General features: G+C 40.8%; 1 protein-coding gene across 1 annotated transcript in view; it reads right to left on the bottom strand.

Moving 5' to 3' along the window:
* The window catches only part of LOC128685517 (uncharacterized), a 138,057-nt gene that overhangs the window by 1,400 nt on the left and 113,556 nt on the right, over positions 1–23,101 (bottom strand). Inside the window, exon 5 of the mRNA XM_070083058.1 lies at positions 9,627–9,763. Within this exon, the coding sequence (XP_069939159.1) occupies positions 9,627–9,763 (137 nt within the window). The remainder of the gene's footprint in view (positions 1–9,626; positions 9,764–23,101) is intronic.

Here is a 23,101-nt window from a genome sequence, read left to right as displayed (position 1 = left end):
GATACAAAGGGAGACACAGTGGGAGGAGGAGATGGAGAGGTCAGTGTTTGTCTACGGGCTCTGAGAAGTCGAAGGGAAAACCTGTGATGAAAAAAACCAGAAGACAGTGATCGAAGGTATCATGAAAGCAATAGGTGAGGGAGACATGATCCAGGTGACAATTTTTTCGGAGAATTGGGTGGTTTTCGAGTGGAAGCAAACGGCTTGCCAAAGTAATTTTCAAGGCAGAATCAGCTCGAACCAGGATCCTGCAGGAGAAAGTATGACTGAGGGACAATCCAGAGTAAAGGAGAGTGTACCTCGATTGCAACAGAACACAAGAAGAAAGGAGGATTCTGAGAGAGAGGGTACAAAGATGTAAGGAGAAACGAGATGCACTGATGAAGATGAGCAGAACCCAGACTCAGGTGAAAGGGCAAACACACCTTACAGAAATACCCAAAGAAGAACTCAGACCACGACAACCCCAAAGCAACTGACCAATCTCAACCAAAACCCCACACACTGTTCCCTCTGCCCACACCCCCACATCACAAACCCCCCTTTCTACAGCAGCCCCCTATGGGCACTCTGCCTCCAACCCCCATCACAAACCCTACCCAAGCTGCAACAACACCAATGCAACTGAACAATCTAAGCCAAATCCCACACACTATTTCCTCTCCCCCCACCCCCACATCATAAACCCCACCCCTACAGCAGCTCCCCACGGGCACTCTGCCCTTACCCCCATCACAAACCCCACCCACACTGCAAACCCCGATAGGCCCCCTCCAGGGCTCGTGCTCCCCCAACCCCAATATTTTCCCAGGACCACCATGATAGATAAGAAGTTGAAGGTGTGGTACACGAACGCAGATAGATTAGCATATAAATACGAGGAGTGGCATGAAAGAATCAATGAGAAGTCCCAGACATCATAGCAGTCACAGAAACGAGACTCACCGAGACAATAACAGATGCAGTCCTCCCACCGGGATATCAGATCCTGAGGAAAGATAAAAGGAGCAGAGGGGGAGGAGGAGTTGCACTACTCATAAAAAACGATGGGGTTTTGATGAAATGGAAGGCATGGGCGACACTGGAGAAAGGGACTACAAAGTAGCTACAATTCAGTCTGGGGAACTTAAGGTAGTCATTGCTGTGATATATAACCCACCACAGAACTGCCGGAGGCTAAGAGAGGAATGTGAATAGAACAACAGGGCAATGGTAGACACACTGGCTGAGGCGGCACGAAGAGCTCAATCGTGCAGAGCAAAGTTACTGGTTATGGGTGATTTCAACCATAGGAAGATCGACTGGGAAAACCTGGAGCCTCACCGGGGTTCTGACGCATGGAGAGCCAAGATGATGGTACTGGAAAACCGCATGCATCGACATGTCAGGGTCAATACCAGAGAGGGAGGGGAGGATGAACAAGCAAGACTGGACCTTATGTTCACCCTGAGCAGTTCAGACATTGAGGACATCACATATGATAGGCCACTTGGAGCTAGTGATCACGTGGTTCTGAGTTCGGATTACATAGCAGAGCTGCAAATGGAGAGGGTAACAGGAGTCGATTGGGAAAGGCAAACTATAAAAGGGGGGACTACTCAGGTATGAGAAACTTCTTGTGGGAGGTTCAGTGGGACAGAGAACTGGTAGGAAAGTCAGTAAACAAAATGATGGAATATGTAACAACAAAATGCAAGGAGGCAGAGGAAAGGTTCGTTCCAAAGGGCAACAGAATTAATGGGAAGACCAAAGTGAGTCTTTGGTTTACCCAAAGGTGTAGGGAGGCAAAAACTAAGTGCATTAGAGAATGGAAGAGGTACAAAAGGCAAAGGACCCAGGAAAATAATGAGATCAGTCGAAGAGCCAGAAACGGGTATGCACAGATAAGGAGGGAGGCCCAGCAACAGTATGAAAACGACATAGCATCAAAAGTCAATTCGGATCCAAAACTGCTGTAGAGCCACATTAGGAGAAAGACACCAGTCAAAGACCAGGTGATCAGGCTGAGGAAAGAAGGTGGGGAACTCACACGAAATTATCAAGAGGCATGTGAGGAGCTCAAAAAGAGATTTAACGAAGTATTCACAGTGGAGACAGGAAGGACTCTGGGAAGACAGGCCAGAGGGGGACACCAACAGGGAATACACCAACAAGTGCTGGATGACATACACACAACTGAGGAGGAGGTGAAGAAGCTGCTAAGTGACCATGAAACCTCAAAGGCAATGGGACCGGACAGCATCTCCCCGTGGGTCCTTAGAGAGGGAGCAGAAATGTTGTGTGTCCCATTAACCACAATCGTCAACACATCCCTTGAAACTGGGCAACTACCTGAGGTATGGAAGACGGCATATGTAGTTCCCATTTTTAAAAAAAGGAGACAGAAAAGAGGTGCTAAACTACAGACCAGTGTCACTGACGTATATAGTATGCAAAGTCATGGAGAAGGTTAACAGGAGGAGAGTGGTGGAGCACCTGGAACGGAACAAAAGCACAAATGACAACCAGCACGGTTTCATGGAAGGCAAATCCTGTGTCACAAACCTTCTGGAGTTTTATGATAAAGTAACAGAAGTAAGAGACTAGAGAGAGGGGTGGATTGATTGCATCTTCTTGGACTGCAAGAAGTCCTTCGACACAGTTCCTCACAAGAGATTAGTGCAGAAACTAGAGGATCAGGCGCATATAACGGGAAGGGCACTTGAATGGATCAGAGAATACCTAACAGGAAGGCAACAATGAGTCATGGTACGTGATGAGATATAACAGTGGGCACCTGTGACGAGCAGGGTCCTACAGGGGTTGGTCCTAGGGCCAGTGCTATTTTTGGTATATGTGAATGGCATGATGGAAGAGATAGACTCAGAGGTGTCCCTGTTCGCAGATGATGTATTATTAATGAGGAGAATTAAATCAGATGAGGATTAGGCAGGCCTTCAAAGAGACCTGGACAGGCTGGACACGTGGTCCAGCAACTGGCTTCTCGAATTCAATCCTGCCAAATACAAAGTCATGAAGATCGGAGAAGGGTAAAGAAGACTGCAGACAGTGTATAGGCTAGGTGGCCAACGAATGCAAACCTCGCTCAAGGAGAAAGATCTTGGCGTGAGTATAACACCGAACACGTCTCCGGAAGCACACATCAGCCAGATAACTGCTGCAGCATATGGGCGCCTGGAAACCTGAGATTAGCGTTCCAATACCTAAGTAAGGAATCTTGCAAGACACTGTACACCGTGTACGTCAGGCCCTTACTGGGGTATGCAGCACTTGTTTCGAACCCACACCGGGTCATGCACGTTAAGAAATTAGAGAAAGTGCAAAGGTTTGCTACAAGGTTAGTTCCAGAGCTAAGAGGAATGTCCTATGAAGAAAGGTTGAGGGAAATCGCCCTGACGACGCTGGAGGACAGTAGGGATAGAGGAGACATGATAAGGACATTCAAAATACTGCGTGGGTTAGACGAGGTGGACAGGGACAAGATGTTCCAGGGATGGGTCACAGAAACAAGGGGGTCACTCTTGGAAGTTGAAGACTCATATGAGCCACAGGGATGTTAGCAAGCATTTCTTCAGTCATAGAGTGGTCAGGAAGTAGAACAGTCTGGCGAGCGATGTAGTGGAGGCAGGAACCATACATAGCTTTAAGACGAGGTATGATAAAGCTCATGGAGCAGGGAGAGAGAGGACCTAGTAGCGTTCAGTGAAAAGGCGGGGCCAGGAGCTAAATCTCGACCCTTGCAACTACAATTACGCGAGTACACACACACACACACACACACACACACACACACACACACACACACACACACACACACACACACACACACACACACACACACACACAATCCACACTCACAACCCCTGCCCCTCACTTTGCAGTAGAATCCCACAGCACCCAGCCAGGTACCCCACTCCCCCAACACCCACAGACCCCCAGAGCAGTGTTGGAGAGGAAACTGAAGGTATGGAGCACCAACGCTGATGGAATAACGAATAAATGGGAGGAGTGGCACAAACAGTTGATAGGGGCAGCACCAGGCATCATATCTCTCACAGAAACCAAACTCACGGGTATGATAACAAATAGTATCTTTCCAACCGGGTATCAGATCCTGAGGAAAGACAGAGTAAACAGAGGAGGGTGGAGAAAGGGCCCTGCTCATCAAAAACCAATGGAATTTTGAGGAGCTGAGAGAGGAGACAGAGGAGAAGTAAGAGACTACATAATAGGAACACTTCAGTCTGGAAGTCCCAAGGTGGTAATTGCAGTCATGTACATCCTACCGCAGAATAGCTGGAGACCAAGATAAGAATATGATAAGAGTAACAAAGCTGGGTGAAGTGGCCAGAAGGGCCCATGTAGGCAGTGCAAAGCTACTGGTTGTAACTTCAATCACAAAGAAACTGACTGGGAAAACCTGGAGCGATATTGGGGCCCAGAAATTTGGAGGGCTAAGATGATGGATGTGGTACTGGAAAACCACATGCATCAACACGTTAGGGAGACTACCAGAGAGAGAGAGAGAGAGAGAGGAGAAGACGAACGAGCAAGGCTGGACCTAGTATTCACCTTAAGCAGTGCAGATATTGAGGACATCACTTACGAAAGGCCCATCGGAGTTAGCGATCACGTGGTTCTGAACTTTGAATACATAGTAGAGTTACAAGTGGAGAAGGAAGTAGGAAGGGCAGGGCGAACGAAACCAAGCTACAAGAGAGGGGACTACACAGGAATGAGGAACTTCCTGTATGAAGTTCGGTGGGACAGAGAACTCTCAGGGAAATAAGTAAATGAGATGATTATATACATAAAAACAATTTTCAGGGCAGCAGATGAGAGATTTGTACCCAAGTGCAACAAACATAACGAGAAGGCCCGGAAGTGTAGAGAGGCCAAAACCAAATGCTATAGAGAATGGAAGAAATTTAGGAGGCATAAGAACCAGGAGAATAAGGAGAGTAGTCGAGTCAAAAATGAATGTGAACAGGTAAAGAGAGAGGCCTAGCGACAATACGAAAATGTCATAGCAGCTAAAGCCAAGTTTGACCCAAAGCTGTTGTACAGCCACATCAGGTGAAAAACAACATTAAAAGACCAGGTAATCAGGCAGAAGATTGAAGGAGGGAAGCTCACAAGAAATGACTGTGAAGTATGTGAGGAGCTCAACATGAGATTTAAAGAAGTATTCACAGTTGAAACAGAAATGACTGAAGAAACAAAGAGTGGTGGGGTACTCCATCAAGTGCTGGTCACAATACGCACAACCGAGGAGGAGGTGAATAGGCTGCTAAGCGAACTAGATAGCTCAAAAACGATGAAACCAAATAACTTCTCTCCATTAGTCCTGAGAAAGGGAGCAGAGGTGCTCTGTGCACCAGTAACAACAATCTTTAACACATCTATCGATACAGGGCGACTACCTGAGATGTGGAAGGCAGCAAATGTTGTCCCAATTTCTTAAAAAGGAGACAGACATGTAGCATTAAACTACAGACCAGTATTAGTACCGTCCATAAAATGTAAAGTCATGGAGAACATTATTAGGAGAAGAGTAGTGGAGCACCTAGAAAGGAATGAGGTTATCTGCGACAACCAGCACGGATTCAAGGACAGGAAATCCTGTGTCACAAACCTCCTGGAGTTTTATGACAAGGTGACAGCAGTAAGAGAAGAGAAAAGGGGTGGGAAGATTGCATTTTCTTGGACTGTAAGAAGGTTTTCGACACAGTTCCACACAATAAATTAGTGCAAAAGCTGAAGGACCAGGCAGATATAACAGGAAAGGCACTGCAAAGGAATAAACTTAGAACTGTCTCTGTTTGCAGACAATGCCAAGTTAATGAGGACAATTCAGTCGGAGGAGGACCAGGCAAGACTACAAAGGGATCTTGACAGGATACAGGCCTGGTCTAGCACGTGACTGCAGGAGTTCAACCCAGCCAAGCGGTAGGTCATGAAGTTCGGGAAAGGTCAAAGAAGACCCCAGACAGAATACAGCCTAGGGGGCCAAAGACTACATCCCTCACTCAAGAAAAAAGATCTTGCGGTGAATATAATACCGAACATGCCTCCTGAGGCGCACATCAACCAAATAACTGCTGCAGTATATGGGCGACTAGCAAACCTAAAATACGCCAGGACTCAGAAATAAAACGAGGTAGAAATACAGTTATTACATAACAATGCCATTTACATCACTTCTACTCTTCTTGGAACTTTGATTTGGGAAAATCTGAAAAAAAAATTTAGAAATTTTTAAAAATAAAATAATGATATTCATCCTGAACCTGGATACCAGAGAATATGTTAACTAGGATGACCGATAGATACTGTAAGTACTATTGTCTAAAATATGTTGCTTCAAATGATCTGAAAGTTAAAAATCAAAACTAGTAGTGTACTCAGGAAAGGAAATACAATTTTGCATTGTGCACTATAAACGCTTATTAAACAGTGTTAAAGTATTGGAATGGGCTACCTGATCAAGCCAAAGCCAGATTTAGCATAAATTATTTTAAGAATGAATTTAAGGAATACACAATGAATGAAGATGCTAGAGGTGGAGGAGAGGTATTTCATGTTATTAAAATATTGATAACGTAACCTTCATATTATATACTAATTTTTATTAATAATGTTTATTATGGTAGAGGATAAGGCATCTAGATACGAAAATGTTATGTAAATGGGAGATTTTAACTTTAGGTAAATTGATTGGAACAATGTGACAAGAAATCTTGAGTCTAGTGACTTTCTTGATACAGTTCAGGATTGCTTTTTAAAACAGTTTGTGACAGAACCAACTAGAGGAAACAATCTGCTTGACTTGGTTCTTGCCAACAAAGATTCACTAATTAATAATCTTGAGGTTAATGATGAGTTTGGGGAAAGTGATCACAAATCACTTAGTTTCAATATATCATAGAATTACCCAGATAACTGCAATCACATCTCTGTCCCAGATTTTCGCTTGGCCGATTTCAAGGGACTGATAAATTATCTAGGTGGGCTAAATTGGGATGACCTGACTATGGGTCAGGGAGGTGATCTTGGTTGCCAATATGACGTTTTTCAGAGCATAGTTCTAGCTGCCCAGACAACTTCTGTTCTGAGTAGGGAAATTAGATCAAACAAAAATGATCCCAAATGGATAAACAATAGATTAAAACATCTCATTGGTCAAAAGAGAGACATATATAGGCGTGTCAAAAAAAGGGAATGGACAGCAAACAAAATCAATATATTCAATTAAAGAGACAAATAAAAGGGAATAAGAAAAGCAAAAAGGGATTATGAGACTAAAGTTGCAAGGGATTCGAAGACTAACTCAAAAGGGTTCTTACAGGTATACAGAAGTAAGATTAGGGACTAGATAGGCCCACTTAAGAGTAACTAAGATCAGATAACTGACAGTGATAAGTATATGTGTGATATTTTCAATACTTACTTCCTCTCAGGTTTTACCCGGGAAAATACTAGTGAAATTCCTGAAATAACAGATTATGTAGAACAGGACGATTATAAACTATGTACGATTGCTGTAACTAGTGACATGGTCCTCAGACAAATAGGGAAATTAAAACCTAACGAATCCCCAGGCCATGATGAACTGTTTGCAAGGGTGTTAAAGGAATGTAAACAGGAACTTAGCATACCTTTGGCTAATCTTTTCAACATATTACTACAAACTGGCATAGTGCCTGATAAGTGGAAAATGGCAAATGTAATACCTATTTACAAGGCAGGTGACAGGTCCTTAGGTTCGAACTATAGACCTCCATAGTGGGAAAATTTATTGAATCAATAATTGCCGAAGCAGTTCGTAGCCATCTTGATAGACATAAATTGATTAATGAGTCTCAACACGGTTTTACAAAGGGACGTTCCTGTCTTATGAACTTACTAACTTTTTTCACCAAGGTGTTTGAGGAGATAGATTATGGCAATGCATATGATATTGTGTATATGGACTTCAGTAAGGCTTTCGATAGGGTTAAACATCAGAGGCTATTGAGGAAACTTAAAGCACACGGAATAGGAGGAGAATTTTTTTCCTGGGTAGAGGCATGGCTGACAAATAGGCAGCAGAGAGTTTGCATAAATGGGGAGAAATCAGAATGGGGGCACGTCACAAGCTGTGTTCCGCAAGGGTCAGTGATGGGCCTGTTATTGTTCATAATTTACATAAACGACATAGATGAGGGAATAAATAGCGACATAAGCAAATTTGCTAATGACACCAAAATAGGCCGGCCAATTCATTCTAATGAGGACACTAGAGCACTGCAAGATGATTTGAATAAACTGATGCAATGGTCGAAGAAGTGGCAGATGCAGTTTAATATAGACAAATGCAAAGTTCTAAATGATGGACAGGAAAATAACCATGCCACATATAAACTAAATAATGTAGATCTTAATACTACTGATTGCGAAAAGGATTTAGGAGTTCTGGTTAGTAGTAATCTAATACCAAGTCAACAGTGCATTAGTGCTGACAGAATCCTTGGCTTCATATCTAAAAGTATAAATAATAGAAGTCCTCAGGTTGCTCTTCAACTCTATATATCCTAGGTTAGGCCTCATTTAGACTATGCTGCTCAGTTCTGGTCACCGTATTACAGAATGGATATAAATTCACTGGAAAACGTACAGAGGAAGATGACAAAGTTGATCCCATGTATCCCTATGAGGATAGACGGAGGGCTCTGAATCTGCACTCTTTCGAAAGGCGCAGAATTAGGGGGGATATGATCGAGGTGTATAAATGGAAAACAGGAATAAATAAAGGGGATGTAGATAACGTGCTGAAAATTTCCAGCCAAGACAGGACTCGCAGCAATAGGTTCAAGTTGGAAAAATTCAGATTCATGAAGGATATAGGAAAGCACTGGTTTGGTAATAGAGTTGTGGATGAGTGGAACAAACTCCCGAATACAGTTATAGCGGCTAAAACGTTGTGTAGTTTAAAAATATTTTAGATAAATACATGAGTGGTTGTGGGTGGGTGTGAGTTGGACCTGACTAGCTTGTACTACTAGGTCTGATGCCTTGCTCCTTCCTTAAGTGGAAGTGACCTCACTATGGGGAGAAGACATGGACCTGCTTGGCATGGGCCAGTAGGCCTGTTGCAGTGTTCCTTCTTATGTTCTTATGTTCTTATACACAGTACATATGTCTAACCAGGTAAGTTGTTACTATGAAACTGTGTAACATATGGATCCAACTGGTAAACAGTTCCATTGTTTGACTTTGTTGGGCTATCGAAGTGTAATGTCTACAGAAGGTACTGCCAAAGACGTAAAAATTTAGACTTTAGTCGATACCTAAATAAAAACTTACATACCCATGTTAGGAGACACAGGAAAATATTAATTTACGAAGGAAGTGGACCGATAAGACAGGGAAACTCCTCGGCCAGATGACCATACGCTTCAGCAGCAAGTCATCATATAATTAAGACCCTCGTCAGGAAACACTTGTCCTGTTTCCTGTCGAATCTTACTAAACCAACCTAGCATTCTCTGTTTTCTCACGAATGAACGGCCACCGCTACCTTCCATAAGAGGTTCAAAAACATTTGTTTACAATGAGGTTTAAAATAAGAAGGTAATGTAACATACTGGTGCAGGTGGTAAGTGATGGCGTCCATGGTCGGGAGTGGTAGATGAGTTGGTCAGTGTTGTGATTACACAGCAGCATAGCTGACACATAGCCTGACTGAAGCCTGTACCCGGTGTTACATTTCACGCGGCAACCACTGTAGGTAACACAACTTATTAACTGCATTCTGTCAATGCTTTAGAGAATAATTCTGTAATAATAACATTTGCAAATATTTTAAAATATATTTGGTAGTTTTTCTATCAAGTCAAAGAACAATTGCGTATAAAATACTTATCAAAGTAAAAGGTAAAATTAAAAATCAATAGTGAATTATTTTACAAAATCTCAAAACATTGATCAAATTGTGTTATAGCGACAAGAATGAGAGCAAAACACAGTTTATAGAGCACTCATTCATTAGGACGTGCCATCCTGTGTGGAGGCCAACTCACAGAGAAACATTTTCCCAACAAAAGTTTTTCAGTAAATTACTGTTTTTTTTTTTTAATCTGAAACGTCTAAGAGAAAACCAGTTAACTTCGTTAAAACTGGAACACTGCTACTCGCAGATTTTAATACAGAGATAATACACATTTTCCTGAGCTATTAAAATGTAAATTTACACATATTGGTTATCAGTATTTTTTTTCCTTGAAGAGTTTCTGTGCTATAACTAGAGAATGTTCGTTTCTTTTTTATATATTTTTAACACAAATCAGTTTTACAGGCTATCAGATGATATCGTATTTCAACTTATTTCAAAACCCAGCCCTATTTAATATACACTACCACCCCGCAAGATCTTCTTTAACTATTAAAGCACATCATTCAACAAGGCAAATTTATATGAAATATTGTGAATTTATAAACCATGTATAAATGTAATTCGGTTACAGAAAATGTAATTTTTAATCCAGCTTTATTCTCGATTAATTTTGGCTAATTAACTAGATATTTTTGGGTTTCAAATTGGGAACATATGTAAAACTGTTAGTGTGTAAATCATTTACTGTTTCCTGTGTCAACAAACACAGTTATACTTGATGCTAATACTGACTACAGTCTAACAGTTACTTGAAGCAGGTTTGTATAGTTGTCAGTGAATATGAGGACTATACCAGCTAACTACACACATTTCTAGAATTGTTTTGGTCGCTCCGCTTTCTGTGAATGGTATCCCCCAATTCTTACCAACTCATCCTTATCAATCTCAATGCACGCAAAAGAAATTACCATCACTTGGGCTAATTCATCATTAAATCTTCTTTAAAGCTTAATACACTTTAAAGGTGGTCATAAAATGGTTTCTCAAGTAATTGCTGGGAAAATAATTCCAAAGAATATTTTAATATAATTAGCTAGCTGAAAACTACACAACCTAGAATAGTGTTTCTCGATCAGGGTGACTATTCACGCAGGTTGACCATAGATAGGACCATGTAGTACTTGGCTGGCACTTGGTGATCCCAGTGTTACCTCAGCCAGTGTATAAACTACCTTCATTCCTTCTTACTGCCTAACCTTGCAAAAAAATAAAATGAAATTAGAAGTGTGTCATCAATGCAGATCAGATTTTGCCACCGCAGTGGCTATTTCATTGTGCACTTTATTTCAGTTTTGTGGCGCATGAGCATATGGATATACAAAAGGCCTAGGAATTCGGCCCCAAATGGATTAACAAGAGTGCATCTGAATTTATATCTGCAGTTCATTTTTCTGTTTCAATCAAATTTAGGAAATTTTCTTAATACATCTGGAATCATATTTGCTTCAATAAGATATCTTGACATGTCACATAGATTATTGTACTGTTTGTCTCTATATTTCTCAATAAGCGGACAATTAAGCACATAGTGTTCAAGATTGTGACCATAGGGCTGGCCACATACATTGCATTTGGTTTAATCATCATCTGTGTGTCTGCCAAACTTCCAGAATTACTTGTAACCAAGCCTAAGCCTGGCCACTACACATCAGTCAGTCCGTTAACATTGCAAATTGCTCCATAAACGTACTTATCTACGTTCAAGTTATCATAGTGAGTTACAGATCAATTCAGGCTTCTGAATGCATTTCTATTACACTCATTTTCACTATTTACTTATCTTCTAATATTATTCCTAATGCTCGACACAGATACATCAAAGTTATATTCTACATTCTCCTTCAGGGTAATTTTCTTGGCTAACGTATCAACTTCATAATGAAGGAGTAACCCAGTGTGTGATGGAATCCATAACAACTGTCCCTTTTCCGGGACTTTCGAGTATCTATATCAAGCTTCTCCAATGAGCATGTTGTTAAAGTCTTTATGTGAGTCCAGAGCCTTCAGTAATGACATACAGTCAGTAAAATTTGTATACTCAAGCTCTGTCATAAATTAGCTTTAGCGTCATTAGAATGGCAAACAATGTAGATTACAGTGTAGAAGCCCAGTTGTTAATTCTTATGCCTTACTCAAAGTTCCTATTGTAGTTGACTAGGTAAGTGGCAACAACAGCAGATGCAAACCTGCTAGTAGACTCATCCTTATATTCTTCATTGTATACAACTTGTGATAAATTATTACTTCTAGTTAGGCGAGAAATGTTTTCTCTGAGCAGTTGCTTTTACAAGTGATTTAAGGAAGGGATTACTAGAGATGAACTTCTTGGGAGGGCTTGCAGGTATGTGGTATGGAGGTATGGAGGGGTGAAATGATATTGTTTTCTACAGTGATACAGTTCGTGCAAGTTGTGAAACTTAATATAAGTGCATGTTTGCACAACCCCTTTAGATCTATGTGCATTTACTTCTGGACATTGAATAAGATTCATGGTAACAGTGTCTGGTTCATTTCTTAACATTTTAATGCCAAATCTCAATAATCCTATCACTGGTACTAGAGACACCAAGCTCTTTCTTCATATTAAGATCCTTGGTAGATTTAGTAAAGTTAAGAATAATTCTGAGGGTTTTATTTTGCATTAACTCCAAGGATCAGAGAGAATTTTCCCAAGTTCTTATCAACATGGGCCTAATTCGCTACTTAATACCGAGTTACACTACTTGCGACATTTTGGCTAAAAGTAAGCATTCCTGCTACTTTTCTGTCACTATTGGTTTCTAATATTAAGACATGAATATACACTCGCTATAAACATAGGAATTCCTTATTTATTTGTACTAGCTGTGAAATATTTAATATCCAGCCAAATTACGTAACTAGTCCGCACGCTTTCTCTTACAATGTGACAACGTTAGGGAATCCTTGATCAGTGAAGTTTTTAAGATTCATCTCCGATAAAATCTATTTTTTTGCGATAAATACGCATCTAGGGACCATTATGCTATGTTTTTTCACCATGTAAATTAATTAAATTGTTCTTTTATGAAAACAATGTTGGGTGAATTTGAAAAGACGAACATTATCAGAACGAAAAAGCGGATAATTGGGCTCTTCTTCGTGAAAAGGAACATCTTATAATCTGAATATCAAAAATACATACAGTACCAACAGGATGGTAAGTAAGAAACATATGCAACAGTTAGACATCTTTATTCCAAAACGTTTCGCCTACACAATAGGTTTCTTCAGTCGAATACAGAAAAGTTAGCAGAAGCAGTAAAGATGCTAGGATGATGTAATTAGTCCATCAACCTTGACGATTACATCGTCTTCACATCTCTACTGCTCCTGCCAACTCTTCTATACTCAACTGAAGATGCCTACTGTGTAGGCGAAACGTTTCGGAATAAAAATACTGTTGCATATGCGTCTTACTCACCATTTTATAAGCTTTGAAGAATTTTGTTCCCTGAAATTGTGCTGCTTAAAGTTAGTTTGAATTATAATACAATGTTTCTTCCACATGAAAGAGAAGATTTTGGTTATGATTCTTCTTCTTCTTCCCTTGTGGCCACTTAGAGAAAGGCCAATGTTGAACCAGAAGATTTGTTTACCATGGAAATTAGATGTCATAATTTTTAGTGAGGGCATTTCAAGAGCCTAAGGCTCACTTTCCAAATGATGCTGATACTCTGAAGAAACTAATGAACCTATCCAATGTTGTATACCTAAGTCAAACACTGCCTTCAGTCTCTAATCTTCTATTATATTTATTTGTAGATGAATGGTTCAGAGAACCGACACGATGATTTATTTGGTTATCTTTCTGAAGAAAAAAGTGAAATCGAGGGTCGGTAGCATCGTGTCCTAAATAGTAAGAGGATACAAAATTTGAAGGAGACACCAAGAGTTGGATCATCGTTTTGGACTAAAGAAATCACCGCATAATATGCTGCTGGACATCTCGTGTTGAAAGGAGCTCCAGAATTAGCATTAAAATGCATACAGTCCACCAGCGAGTAACGTCCTCGCTGAACAGTCTCGTTTTAAGTTACAGCAATGGACATAGGAACAGTTATAACTGTTCCTATGTCCACTATTATTCCTCGCATCAAGATAGAGTCAAACTGTCTGTTTTCTCATCAATGTTTTTGAGAGCTTTACGAATTTGTAGTCCTGAGTTCATAGATGAGGAAATATCCAAAATTGATGAAATAGGTAATGATTTAAAATACCCAAGAAATGTAATTGATAAATCTTTTAAAGTTGCTAGAAACACTTTTTATAATCCAAAAAGGGGCAACCAGCCTTATTCAACTAAAAATATGTTGGTTCTCCCTTACCATGAAAACTTGGTTGATATGCCTTCTCTTCTTAAGACTTTTAATATTAAAGTTGTATTCAAAAATCTTGATACAGTAAAAAAACTTTTGATAAAGAATTCCCCCCAAAATGCTGATGGATGTGTCTATAAGATTCCTTGTAAAATTTGCGATAAAGTTTATTACGGTCAAACTGGTAAAAATCTCGAACTAAGATTAAAACAACATAAATATAGCATTAGAACTGGACAAGATTCCAATGCTCTATTTATTCATGTAAGAGATTTTAACCATCCAATTGATTTTCAAAAAGTTGAGAAAGTAGTATCAAGCAAGTCCATGATCGACAGGAATATAATTGAATCTTGTTTCATAAAAAGCAGTTTTGACAATAATATGAATATTTCCTTTGGTTTATATAAATTAGATCCATTTATAATTAATAGAATTTGGGAAGAATTTAATAATACACTGGACAAATAAATAGCTTGGGGGTGAGTTGTGCAAAGGACCTATCCAAGTTGGCTCGCCGCGCGTCACGTGTTTAACCGTTGTGGGATCTGATAGTGAGGTGCTGGCCGGACCCCTTATATAGCTTCCTTGGATGTTTCACTTTCATAGTTCCTTGATAATGTGAGTAGTCACGAAAGCGCTTGGAATTTCTCTATTCTTTCAGAGTAGTTGTTTTGCATATATATATATATATATATATATATATATATATATATATATATATATATATATATATATATATATATATATATATATATATATATATATATATATAAATATATTATATGTAGTAGGTTGGTAGACAGCAACCACCCAGGGAAGTACTACCGTCCTGCCAGATGACTGTGAAACAAAAACCTGTAACTGTTTTGCATGATGGTAGGATTGCTGGTTTCTTTTTCTGTCTCATAAACACGCTAGATAACAGGTATATCTTGCTACTCCTACTTACACTTTGGTCACACTTCACAGACACGCACATGCATATATATATATACATACATCTAGGTTTTTCCCCGTTTTCTAAATAGCTCTTGTTCTTCTTTATTTCTTCTATTATCCATGGGGAAGTGGAAAAGAATCTTTCCTCCGTAAGCCATGCGTGTCGTATGAGGCGACTAAAATGCCGGGAGCAATGGGCTAGTAACCCCTTCTCCTGTAGACATTTACTAAAAAAGAGAAGAAGAAAAACTTTATAAAACTGGGATGCTTAAATGTGCGTGGATGTAGTGCGGATGATAAGAAACAGATGATTGCTGATGTTATGAATGAAAAGAAGTTGGATGTCCTGGCCCTAAGCGAAACAAAGCTGAAGGGGGTAGGGGAGTTTCGGTGGGGGGAAATAAATGGGATTAAATCTGGAGTATCTGAGAGAGTTAGAGCAAAGGAAGGGGTAGCAGTAATGTTAAATGATCAGTTATGGAATGTGTAAATTCAAGAATTATGTGGATTAAAGTAAAGGTTGGATGTGAGAAGTGGGTCATAATAAGCGTGTATGCACCTGGAGAAGAGAGGAATGCAGAGGAGAGAGAGAGATTTTGGGAGATGTTAAGTGAATGTATAGGAGCCTTTGAACCAAGTGAGAGAGTAATTGTGGTAGGGGACCTGAATGCTAAAGTAGGAGAAACTTTTAGAGAGGGTGTGGTAGGTAAGTTTGGGGTGCCAGGTGTAAATGATAATGGGAGCCCTTTGATTGAACTTTGTATAGAAAGGGGTTTAGTTATAGGTAATACATATTTTAAGAAAAAGAGGATAAATAAGTATACAAGATATGATGTAGGGCGAAATGACAGTAGTTTGTTGGATTATGTATTGGTAGATAAAAGACTGTTGAGTAGACTTCAGGATGTACATGTTTATAGAGGGGCCACAGATATATCAGATCACTTTCTAGTTGTAGCTACACTGAGAGTAAAAGGTAGATGGGATACAAGGAGAATAAAAGCATCAGGGAAGAGAGAGGTGAAGGTTTATAAACTAAAAGAGGAGGCAGTTAGGGTAAGATATAAACAGCTATTGGAGGATAGATGGGCTAATGAGAGCATAGGTAATGGGGTCGAAGAGGTATGGGGTAGGTTTAAAAATGTAGTGTTAGAGTGTACAGCAGAAGTTTGTGGTTAGAGGAAAGTGGGTGCAGGAGGAAAGAGGAGCGATTGGTGGAATGATGATGTAAAGAGAGTAGTAAGGGAGAAAAAGTTAGCATATGAGAAGTTTTTACAAAGTAGAAGTGATGCAAGGAGGGAAGAGTATATTGAGAAAAAGAGAGAGGTTAAGAGAGTGGTGAAGCTATGTAAAAAGAGAGCAAATGAGAGAGTGGGTGAGATGTTATCAACAAATTTTGTTGAAAATAAGAAAAAGTTTTGGAGTGAGATTAACAAGTTAAGAAAGCCAAGAGAACAAATGGATTTGTCAGTTAAAAATAGGAGAGGAGAGTTATTAAATGGAGAGTTAGAGGTATTGGGAAGATGGAGGGAATATTTTGAGGAATTGTTAAATGTTAATGAAAATAGGGAAGCTGTGATTTCGTGTATAGGGCAAGGAGGAATAACATCTTGTAGGAGTGAGGAAGAGCCAGTTGTGAGTGTGGGGGAAGTTCGTGAGGCAGTAGGTAAAATGAAAGGGGGTAAGGCAGCCGGGATTGATGGGATAAAGATAGAAATGTTAAAAGCAGGTGGGGATATAGTTTTGGAGTGGTTGGTGCAATTATTTAATTAATGTAAAGAAGAGGGTAAGGTACCTAGGGATTGGCAGAGAGCATGCATAGTTCCTTTGTATAAAGGCAAAGGGGATAAAAGAGAGTGCAAAAATTATAGGGGGATAACTCTGTTGAGTATACCTGGTAAAGTGTATGGTAGAGTTATAATTGAAAGAATTAAGAGTAAGACGGAGAATAGGATAGCAGATCGTCATCGTCAGTGGTCAGTCGTCACGTGAGGTCACAGACCCTGAGCTGCTTTGGGGATTAGCGTGGACGGTTACAAAGCATGGCTTGCTTCTGCAGTGTTTTAAAAACTGAGGTTGGAGAGTTGAAGGAGGAGATCTTGCTTCTCCAGGAGGAGATTAGGAGGCTGAAGGTCCACCTCAATGGGTCTGGGAGAGAGTGTGAGGTGGCTGGAGTTGTGGGGAATGAGACTTCTAGCAGTGAGGTGCAGTCTGTCTCTCGCTGTAAGGAGGCTGTAGTTGGGGAGGTAGCAACGGCTACCAGCAGTGAGGTGCAGCCCAGCACCTGCTACAAGTGGCGAGTTGTTCACAGTAATGGGAGGCGCATCAGAATAAGGAAAGTTAAGAGTGAAGATCTGAAGGTAGGAAATCGCTTCTCTGTTCTCCAGGATGAATGTACTTCAGTGGCCAGTGAAGGTAAGGGTACTACTGCCCCTGCTAATGAAGGTAAGCGCATTCTTGTGGTTGGTGACTCTCAGGTAAGATATATTGACCGTGCTTTTTGTAATAGGAATACGAAGATGAGAGATAGAGTGTGCTTCCCTGGAGCTGGTGTTGGGGACATTGTCAACAGGCTGGATAATATCATGTCAGGTAATGGGAACAAGCCCATTATCTGTCTCAGTGCTGGTGGAAATGATATTGGGAAGGGTAGGAGAGAAGAGCTGCTAGATAAGTACAGGTCAGCTATAGATTTCATTAAGTCTAAGGGAGGGATCCCAATCATATGTAGCATCTTGCCTAGAAGGGGAGTAGGAAATGAATGGTTGTCTAGGGCAATTGGTGTAAATTGCTGGCTAGACAGATACTGCAAGGAACTTGCAATCCCATTCATTGACAACTGGAACAACTTTTATGGCAAACATGATATGTATGCAAGGGATGGGGTACATCTCTCTGGGTCAGGGGTGGTAGCACTTGCAGACTCGATTGAGAAGGCCATTGGTGAAATGCCTATGATTTTAAACTGATGGAAGATAGAGGTATGGGTGTGTGTGGGAAACAAGCAGGTTGCAACACTAGGGTTGGAAACAGTAAATGTATAAAAGGCATTCAGCATGAAGTTATAAATAAAGACAATAGAACAGGTCAGCAAACAAAGGGGGACAGCAGAGGGCAGCAAGGGACTAGCTCCCTTAAGGTTTACTATACTAATAGCAGGAGTGTTAGAAATAAGATAGATGAGCTAAGATTAATTGCAAGTGCAGGAAACATAGATATTATTGCTATAACAGAGACCTGGCTCAATCTGAAAGATAGAGAGATGCCCTCTGAATGTCACATACAAGGCTATAAATTATTCCACACTGACAGGGTCAACAGGAAAGGTGGTGGAGTAGCGATGTATGTCAGAGACAATTTAAATTGTTGTGTTAGACAAGATATTAAATTAGAAGCGTCAGCCACTGAATCTGTTTGGTTACAGCTTCTCGAGGGCCGAGAAAAACTAATTTTGGGTGTGATTTACAGGGCCCCAAATCTTGATAGGGAGTGCAGTAAACTTCTATGGGACGAAATTCGTAAGGCATCTACATACGAAAATGTTGTGCTAATGGGAGATTTCAACTATAGACAGATTGACTGGAGCAATTTGACAGGAAATTTAGAGTCGGGTGACTTTCTTGATACGATCCAGGATTGTTTTTTAAAACAGTTTGTGACAGAGCCAACTAGGGGAAATAACCTCCTTGACTTGGTTCTTGCCAGTAGGGAAACACTAATTAATAATCTTGAGGTTAATGATGAGCTTGGGGAGAGTGATCACAAATCACTCAGTTTTAATATATCATGGAATTCCCCTAATAATGGCAATCAAGTCTCCGTCCCTGACTTTCGCTTGGCTGATTTCATAGGACTGAAAAATTACTTAGGTGGGCTGAACTGGAATGACCTGACTAAGGGTCAGGTAGGTGGTGATGGTTGCCGATATGATGCTTTCCAGGGCATAGTTCTAGCTGCTCAGTCAAATTATGTTCCAAATAGGGAAATCAGATCAAACAAAAATGATCCTAAATGGATGAACAATAGATTAAAATATCTGATTGGTCAAAAGAGAGGCATATATAGGCAAATCAAAAGAGGAGAGGGGCAATTAAGAAATCGATATATTCAGTTAAAGAGAGAAATAAAAAAGGGAATTAGAAAAGCAAAAAGAGATTATGAGGTTAAAGTTGCAAAAGAATCGAAGACTAACCCAAAAGGATTCTTTCAGGTATACAGAAGTAAGATCAGGGACAAGATAGGCCCACTCAAAAGTTCCTCGGGTCAGCTCACTGACAGTGATAAGGAAATGTGTAGAATTTTTAACACATACTTCCTCTCAGTTTTTACACAGGAGGATACCAGCGATATTCCAGTAATGATAAATTATGTAGAACAGGACGATAATAAACTGTGCACTATTAGGGTCACAAGTGACATGGTCCTTAGGCAAATAGGTAAATTAAAACCTAACAAATCCCCAGGCCCTGATGAACTGTATGCAAGGGTTCTAAAGGAATGTAAAGAGGAGCTTAGCACACCTTTGGCTAATCTTTTCAACATATCACTACAAACTGGCATGGTGCCAGATAAGTGGAAAATGGCAAATGTGATACCTATTTTCAAAACAGGTGACAGGTCCTTAGCTTCGAACTATAGACCAATAAGCCTAACCTCCATAGTGGGAAAATTTATGGAATCAATAATTGCCGAGGCAGTTCGTAGCCATCTTGAAAAGCATAAATTAATCAACGAATCTCAGCATGGTTTTACAAAGGGGCGTTCCTGCCTTACGAATTTATTAACTTTTTTCACTAAGGTATTTGAGGAGGTAGATCATGGTAATGAATATGATATTGTGTATATGGACTTCAGTAAGGCTTTTGACAGGGTCCCACATCAGAGACTATTGAGGAAAATTAAAGCACATGGAATAGGAGGAGAAATTTTTTCCTGGATAGAGGCATGGTTGACAAATAGGCAGCAGAGAGTTTGCATAAATGGGGAGAAATCAGAGTGGGGAAGCGTCACGAGCGGTGTTCCATAGGGGTCAGTGTTGGGCCCCCTGCTGTTCACAATCTACATAAACGACATAGATGAGGGCATAAAGAGCGACATCGGCAAGTTTGCCGATGACACCAAAATAGGCCGTCGAATTCATTCTGACGAGGACATTCGAGCACTCCAGGAAGATTTGAATAGACTGATGCAGTGGTCGGAGAAGTGGCAGATGCAGTTTAATATAGACAAATGCAAAGTTCTAAATGTTGGACAGGACAATAACCATGCCACATATAAACTAAATAATGTAGATCTTAATATTACGGATTGCGAAAAAGATTTAGGAGTTCTGGTTAGCAGTAATCTGAAACCAAGACAACAGTGCATAAGTGTTCGCAATAAAGCTAATAGAATCCTTGGCTTCATATCAAGAAGCATAAATAATAGGAGTCCTCAGGTTGTTCTTCAACTCTATACATCCTTGGTTAGGCCTCATTTAGATTATGCTGCACAGTTTTGGTCACCGTATTACAGAATGGATATAAATTCTCTGGAAAATGTACAAAGGAGGATGACAAAGATGATCCCATGTATCAGAAACCTTCCCTATGAGGATAGACTAAGGGCCCTGAAACTGCACTCTCTAGAAAGACGTAGAATTAGGGGGGATATGATTGAGGTGTATAAATGGAAGACAGGAATAAATAAAGGGGATGTAAATAGTGTGCTGAAAATATCTAGCCTAGACAGGACTCGCAGCAATGGTTTTAAGTTGGAAAAATTCAGATTCAGGAAGGATATAGGAAAGTACTGGTTTGGTAATAGAGTTGTGGATGAGTGGAACAAACTCCCAAGTACCGTTATAGAGGCCAGAACGTTGTGTAGCTTTAAAAATAGGTTGGATAAATACATGAGTAGATGTGGGTGGGTGTGAGTTAGACCTGATAGCTTGTGCTAACAGGTCGGTTGCCGTGTTCCTCCTTTAAGTCAATGTGACCTGACCTGACTAGGTTGGGTGCATTGGCTTAAGCCGGTAGGAGACTTGGACCTGCCTCGCATGGGCCAGTAGGCCTTCTGCAGTGTTCCTTCGTTCTTATGTTCTTATGTTCTTAGATGAACAAGGAGGCTTTAGGACAGGTAGAGGGTGTGTGGACCAGGTGTTTACAGTGAAACATATAAGTGAACAGTATTTAGATAAGGCTAAAGAGGTTTTTGTGGCATTTATGGATTTGGAAAAGGCGTATGACAGGGTGGATAGGGGGCAATGTGGCAGATGTTGCAAGTGTATGGTGTAGGAGGTAGGTTACTGAAAGCAGTGAAGAGTTTTTACGAGGATAGTGAGGCTCAAGTTAGAGTATGTAGGAAAGAGGGAAATTTTTTCCCAGTAAAAGTAGGCCTTAGACAAGGATGTGTGATGTCACCGTGGTTGTTTAATATATTTATAGATGGGGTTGTAAGAGAAGTAAATGCGAGGGTCTTGGCAAGAGGCGTGGAGTTAAAAGATAAAGAATCACACACAAAGTGGGAGTTGTCACAGCTGCTCTTTGCTGATGACACTGTGCTCTTGGGAGATTCTGAAGAGAAGTTGCAGAGATTGGTGGATATTACAACCCAGGATTTCAAAGGCCTGTTATCCCAGGTGTAATGGGAGCAAAAGAAACACAGCAGAAAAAGTTTAGACTTATATTATCCTTCACCAATTTAGAACAGCAATATGTACACTATGTACAGTAATAAGTATAGTGCACGTCACGGTAAGCAAGGCAGAAATAGAAGCCACAAGATAGCAGACCGTGCTTCAACCAGCTCTAGAATGGGAATGACGTAGACGCTCTCCCTCCGGCTGGCACTTCATTCTCCAATGTTGTCGATCTCTGCTCACGCCAGACTGTTGAAAAGAGAGACGGGACCGCTCGGACAAGGAGCGGTTCGTTTCGAAGGTATCAGCCAACCTGGCCGCCTCCAATGCAGTGGTTAAGTCACGATCCTGCAGAAAGACACGAACCTCTGGTCCCACAGACTCCAGCAGGTTATCAATCAGAATAAGCTGCACCAGCTCCTCAAAGTTAGAGACACCACTCGCTTTATACCAGCTGGTAAAAGCTTTGGTTTGCTGTCTCACAAAGTCCACCAGGGATTGACCAAGCTGCCGCCTGTTCAATTTGAAGGTCTTACGATATTTAGCTGGGATACATGTATATGCTCCCAACACTGTGGTCTTCACTACTTGATAATCAGAAAATTCAGCGTCAGTTAATACCGACGTAAATTCCTGTGCCTTACCCAATAATGCTGTATGAACCAACGCTGCCCAGTGCTGTTCCGGCCACCTCAAGGCTCGAGCCTGATTTTCGAAGCTTTCGAAAAATTGCTCTGGTTCGGCCTCATTGAAGCGGGGAACAAGCTGTACTGCTTTTTGTAAACTGAAATCGTTTACAGAATGCGAAAACTGCCTCCTTTCTCTTTCCCTATCAAATTCTTCCCTTGCGAATGCTCTCTGTTCCCTAGTTTGCTCCAGCGTGATTTTTGCCAGCTCAAGTGCCAACGACGCTGATTCACCTCGAGACAACCCAGCTGCACTATACTGACCATTTTGCTCCGTAGGTGTATCATCTTCCTCATGCGAGAACATAAGAGTTTTTGCCCCAGCTCCCGTAGAGGGAGGAGTTTGATGTGCCATCTCTTCTTCAATAAGTTTGTCAGCAATAAGTGAACGCAGTTGCGCAGCTGTAAGAGTGCGTTTATAGGGAATGCCAATGGAACGAGCAATTTGCCAACAACGCTGTAGGGACAATTTAGGTAGGTTATGCAAAGTATATGCCGACACCAGGCGTCTGACTCGTCTAGGTGGCATAAGTTATTCGCTATGCACAGTACGAATACCCCAACGTAACACGTTAATTTGCAG

This window comes from Cherax quadricarinatus, chromosome 8 (assembly GCF_038502225.1).
Source record: "Cherax quadricarinatus isolate ZL_2023a chromosome 8, ASM3850222v1, whole genome shotgun sequence".
Lineage (NCBI taxonomy): Eukaryota > Metazoa > Arthropoda > Malacostraca > Decapoda > Parastacidae > Cherax > Cherax quadricarinatus.
Note: the sequence above shows the minus strand (reverse complement) of the source record. Positions and strands in the feature narration are given on the sequence as shown.